Source organism: Rousettus aegyptiacus, unplaced genomic scaffold (genome assembly GCF_014176215.1).
Source record: "Rousettus aegyptiacus isolate mRouAeg1 unplaced genomic scaffold, mRouAeg1.p scaffold_m13_p_1, whole genome shotgun sequence".
In the NCBI taxonomy this organism is placed as follows: Eukaryota; Metazoa; Chordata; class Mammalia; order Chiroptera; family Pteropodidae; genus Rousettus; species Rousettus aegyptiacus.
The window spans coordinates 128279343-128285607 of NW_023416284.1; the positions used below are offsets into that span (position 1 = coordinate 128279343).

The following is a 6265-nucleotide window of genomic DNA, read 5'->3' on the forward strand; positions in this document are numbered from 1 at the left end:
TGGGCCAAGAGGGAAAATTTGTCCTAGTAGATGTAAAAACATACTACAAAACTATAACACTACTGTTTTTTAAAAATCTGGTACTGTTGTTGTCTAAAATTGGACCAAAAAAAAAAAAAATAGAACATAGAGTGAAAGACCATGAAATTTGGGAACAAAATATATAACATTCTAGTGTCTTAATTGTCTAGATTTAAATCCTGACTATGACACAATGCAAATTACTTAATCTCTCTGACTCCTGTTTGGTCCTGTACAAAAAGGGGCAACAATAATTCCTAACTCACAGGGTTGTTATGATGACTAAATAAGTCCATAAAAGTGCTAAAAATCCATCACATACTAAGTTAAGTGTATGTAAGCCAGTTGTGGTAATTTAAAAAATAATAAATAATAACAAAACACAAAACACATTAAAAAACAAGTACCATATATATTCACAGAATAATCTCAATTTATATAATAAAATTATAAATTGCAGGTGAAAGTGATTAGAATGTTAACAACAGTAGTCATCTCTGAATAGCAAATTTATGAATGATTTTTAACATCTTATTTATATTTGTATTTCCTGAATTCTTTAGTTTATATAAATTAATGTTATGTAGAAAATTATTAATAATTGGTATTATTCTTAATGTCTTTTTAATGTAATTTTTCTGAAAACCTGAGCTTCTGAATCAGAATGACCTACATTAGAACCCCATTCTGCTACTTAGCATCGATGAGCCTGAGTAAGTTATTTAACAACTTAAACTTCAGTTTGCTCATTTGTAAAATGGAGCTAATAACCTTCAAGGAATTACGAATTAAAACTACAATGAGCTACCACTATACACTCACTAAAATGGCTAAATTAAACCTACAAACAATATCAAACAGAACTGTCATACATTTTTGAAAGGAGTGTAAATTATAACCACTCTGGAAAACTGGCAGTATCTACTCAAGTCAAACAAATGCATACACTGTAACTAAGCATTTCTATTCATGAGCATATACTCAAAAGAAATAAGTACATATGTCCATCAAAAGAAATATATATAAAAAATATATAAGAACATTCACAGCAGCATTATTTATAGCAATCAAAAAGTGTAAACGACTAGACTGCTCTTTAACGAGTAGGATAGAAAAACAATGTGTGGCATATTCCCAATGGAATACTACGCAATAACAAAAGGGGAAAAACTACTGATATAAGTAACAATATGGATAAATCTCAAAAGAAGAGTTGATAGAAAAAAACCAGATACAAAAAGAACATATGATTCCATTTACACAAAATTCAAAAACAAGCAAAACTGATATATGATGACTGAGAAAAGTTGTTAACAAGGGAGCCTACTGGGGTGCTAGAAATATTTTATATCTTATTCTGGGTGGTTACGTGGGGAGCCACATTTAAAAATTCACAGAACTAATCAATTAGGTGTTATGCACTTTAATCTAAGTTGTATCTCAAAAAAAAAAAACCTGAAGCTAATAATAGTATTTATCTTACAGTGTTGTGAGTATAAATGACAAAAATAATTAATATTTAATGAGAGCACATTCTATATTATTGAGCAACATTCTAAGCACTTTATACATATTAACCCACTTAATCATCAAATAACCATTTAATGTAGGTACTAGTATTATCCCCATTTTACAGATGAGATAACTGTGACAGATAAAAGTCAGATCAGTTATCCAAAGTGGCATAACTGGTAAACGAAGGAGTCAGAATTGAATTCTTATCGTTAAGCTTCAGATTCAAAATTTTCAATCACAACAATAAATTGCCTCAGTTATAAATGAAAACTCTTAACACAGTGCTGGGGCCAAACGAAGCACTTACAAAGTGTTTAACTATTATTACTATTACCAATAATATTGGGATTAACTTAAAATATTCCTTATTCTAACATTCAAATACTCAACACTGATTGGCAAATAAATCTATATAACTGTAACTATGCTCCTAATTTGTCTTAGCAATACTGTAAAGGTGAAATTATAAATAATTTGAAATATATGAAGTATGTTACTCTACTCTATACATAAATCACTTACAATGGCCCAAAGCTTATATCCATTTATCTTTCCACAGCTAAGATTCATAATCTTAATTCGTATTTTTAAAAAATGCATATGCATATGCTAAATAATACCTTGAAAGAGTTAAAGTTTCAAAACTATAAGAGAAATTTTTCAAAAAAGAGTATTATTATAAGTTTAACCACAGAGAGGGAAAGCTTCAAATCTTCATACTAACTAGTGGAGATTTTAAGCTGAAAATTTCTTTTAAAGTTATTTCTAAAAACTAACTGGTAAAGTGTCTGAGTAGAAATCAATTATTGAAAGTGCATATTGAGCATATCTTCCCATTTCTTCTATTTCCATTTTATGCCCCAAATGTTTTTTTATATATTATATATACATACTTTTTTAAAATTTATAAATAGATGTGCCTAGCACTTTTCCATTCCCAGAAGGGACCATGTTTTCTTGTATAAGAATCTTCCGAAGATAGTCTAAACATACATAAGCATTCATGTTTGTACATACATGTGAATCCACACTTAAAGAAAATCACACAATACACAGAAAACACACTATATACATTGTTCTACACCTTCCAAAAACTTTTTCCTAAAAAAAAAAAAAGAGCGTCTACCCATTCTTTTAGTCAAGACTAATGTTAAAACCACTTTTGCTGATTACAACAGTAACAAACAAAAAATACCAACAAATGTATGCAAAAGCAATTTCGGTCAGAAACCCGACAATTCAGAGATAACTATCAAGAGTTATTTCCTTCTTTCTTTGTATAATACAATACAGACAAGGATACAGGATATGGATCATATGGCATACAAATCAGAAAGTATCCTTGCACTTCTTAACAACATAAATCACTATGTTTAAGTAGGCAACCTCAGAAATCTAGTTCAATCTGTTCTTATATGGTTGTCTTTCCTACCCTGGAGACCTAAAATGACCCAACTACCAAAGGAGATAGGTAAATCCCTGGGGAAAAAAAAAAAACTTAATAATGATATAAAGTATGCATGTCTTTCACACTAAACCTGTTAGTCTAGCTTGGAATACCTTCCGGATGACAAAAAGCAAATAATTGCTTAATAATTAGTTTACACTCTGTTTAAGGACTCCACACTTCCGTACCCCTACAGACATCTTACCATCACAATCAAAGCATATTTTCCAGTAATATATCAATCGCTATTTAAGCTTAACATTATATAAACCCACAATAAACTAATGAGAAAGCAAAGTGGCTAGGGAAGAAACCCAAATTCAACAATCACAAAAAATGGTTAACCTTAGGGCAAAATTAAGTTACCAAATAGCTACGGACTGCCTTCCCTTCCCTATACTTGGGGATCAACTACCTCAACAGAGAGTAAGGATGCTTACATGTTCACATCAGAAAAAACATCATGCCGATGCTGTTGCCGACAACTGGCTCAGACAATTCCACCAAAAGAAAATCTGGAAATAATTTTAAAGGAAAAATTCTCCTTTACTGCCTATTTCAATGCTACCATTTATAGAAACAACAAAATGAAGGAAATCTACAAGTTTAGCTCAGGGGCAGAACCTTCCGATTTCAAAATATCAACTGAATTTACCAATTTTAACTTTCGGTCTTCCCTTTAAGATTACAGAGATGTTCAGACGGGCACTAATTTGCTTTCTGACTTCGGTTCAACAAATCTTTCTGGTCATCCGTTTAACCATAAACACTGCATGCAGGACAGCTTCAGCTGTAAGGCTGTGTGTTGTGTGTGCCCGTGTGTATGTGCGGTGTGAGAGCCAGGAGAGTCTGCCTAAAACCGCGGCTGCGAAAGGACTTTGAACCCTCCTCCCCCGTCAGCTGACTAGACCGCCCTGAACGGTCTCAAATTGGTCCAACGCAGAGATTTCACTCGTTTGAAAAACAATGATGATGGAGCGCCAGGTTTTAAGAAGTGGGTGAAAAGGTAAGAATCGCTGCCGGCTGGCTTAGGGAGATGTGATGCGGCCCGAGGAAAGGCGGCACTTGAATCCGACCCCCGCCCCCACCCGCACTTCCGGACTCCGACGCTCCGTCCAGCTCCCCGAGGCCGCTGTCCGCAGAGGCCTCGTAGGCGGCTCCAAGTCCCCAAGCTTCGCAGCCAGGGAAGCATCCACAAAGGGAAGCAACACGGGTTTTGCAACCCGGGTTTCGGAAAGAGGCCGCCCGCCGCCCGGCTGACTCAGCGCTGCGGCGTTACCTGTTGAGGAACAAGGAGGCGGCGCTCAGACAGAGCAGCAGGAAGCAGAACAGCGGGTACTGGCGGCAGATCTCGCGTCCCACGTCTAGCCTCAGCCGCTGCTTCAGCTTCTCCCCCATCGTCCGCACCCAGGGCGCCATCTCAGCTGGCGTGTCCGAAGCTGTGCTACCACCTGAGGCTGAGATCGAGGCGACCGCCATTAACTTCCCGCGTCTCCGCCCCGCCGGCCCGCCGGCCCGCCGGCCGACTCACACAGCCGCCCACCGGCGGACTGTTCGCTGGGTGCGGACGCCCAAAGCCCCGCCCCAGGCCCCCGCCGCGCGTGCGCGGCCGTGGGCCAGGGGCCGGTCGCACGACGTCCCCGAGGTCGTCACCCCGCGCAACACCCCTGGCGTCCCGCCGCTCCTCCCTCCCAGCCAGAGCTGCGCGCCAGGCTTCCGCGCTGGATCCAGCTCCACCAGCGACCCACCTTCTTCGGAAATCCGGGGAAAACTGCAGCACTCAGTAACGGCCTGTATTGCGGAGGAGAGAGAGAGAGGTTTGTGCCCGAACACAAGAGAAACTACAGCCTCGCCGTTGCCGGTACCTGCCTGTGGGATACCCCGAGCTCTCGGGGCCGCTTGAGGACTGTGGCCTATGTGTCTCGAACCCGCGGAGGGATGGAGCGTGTGCTTCCTTCCCCCGCCACTCCCCAGGCCTATTCTTCACCGTAGACTCAGCGCGGGGCTGGAGACAGGTCCGAACTTCGCGTGACGCCCAAGGGGGTAAGGGAGGGACGTCTCTGAGTCTTAGTTTTGCACGGGCCGCCTGTAATACAGCCCGGGATTACGGAAGAGTCAAAGCCACCGGGCCGCAGCTCCTGCTAGGGAGCATCTTTTGCGTGCTCTTGCTGAGGTAGATCTCAGTTCTTGACGGCCCCGCGGGCCTAACCAAAGTCCAAGTATTTGGATGAGGCGGATTGACAGATTAGATTAAAACTCTCTGTAGTCTCGTGGGGGCTTTCACTTTACTAATCACATCCCTAAATTTTAATTTCTGTATTCTCCGCTATTCTGAGAGATGCCAAGGACATTATCGTAATCAGTAAAATTTGGGCGGCGCGCTAAGCACTTTCAATTAACTTTCATACATTCACCTCATCGTGTAGGTACTCTGGTTTCTCCCATTTTACAGCTGTATTACTGAGGCAGAGAGTAACTTGCTCAGAATCATACATCTAGTGAGACCGAGATTTGAAGCCGTCCTAACCCCAAACCTGGTGCGCTCTTGCTGTCATTTCTCCTCCATCTTACCCTCCGAAGTGCGGAGACATGTTCCTCGGAAATGATTTTTTTTTAAATGGTGTATGTGTAGTTTCATTAATATCTCCCATGTTATTCCGAATACATAGATCATCTTTAATGATGCATTATTTTCCGTCAGAATGTACCTTTAATTATTCTATTAATGCAATTAATTTCATTAATGTAATTATTACCACCCTTGATCACAAATACATACACATTTCTAAGAACTTCTTTAGCATCAACATCAATACAATTAAGATCATGGTACGTACTGTCAAATTTCTTCCTAGAATGGTTCACCAATGCCACAGTGGTGTATAAAAGCATCCATTTCACTGATCCTCGTCATTAGGTATTGTTTAAATTAACATCACAAATATACTCATGCTGTACCACTTCTGATTAAACTATTAAAAGACTACCGCATAACATCATTGGGAAGTTTAGTGTCTTTTAATGTTTTGAGGTACAAATTTAATTAAACATTAATTTAAGCCTTTTGCAGCCTTTTTTTTTTTTTTAGTCCGAATTATCTATAACCCCTCGTTGATATGAACATTCTAGGGCTATACTGAAGTACAAATAAAAGAGGTGTGTTGAATTAATTAATCTACATATATCAAGTGCCTACTACAGACTTCACTACTTTATAATTGGGTAAGTTAATATATTAAATTTGTCCATGAAGTTATATTGCGTCTTTTTTCTGTTCATTTG

At 39.1% G+C, this 6265-nt stretch overlaps 1 protein-coding gene across 4 annotated transcripts in view; it reads right to left on the bottom strand.

Annotated features, from left to right (window-relative positions):
- The window catches only part of SNX14 (sorting nexin 14), a 58922-nt gene extending 54345 nt beyond the window's left edge, over positions 1–4577 (bottom strand). For 2 of the 4 annotated variants that reach the window (XM_036219902.1, XM_036219896.1), the window contains exon 1: positions 4263–4539. In XM_036219902.1, the coding sequence (XP_036075795.1) occupies positions 4263–4462 (200 nt within the window). In that variant the 5' untranslated portion in view covers positions 4463–4539. Of the gene's footprint in view, positions 1–4262 lie in introns of all 4 variants that reach the window. The other 2 variants (XM_016158090.2, XM_036219899.1) reach the window with 2 other exon arrangements.
- Between the last annotated feature and the right edge of the window lie 1688 nt (positions 4578–6265).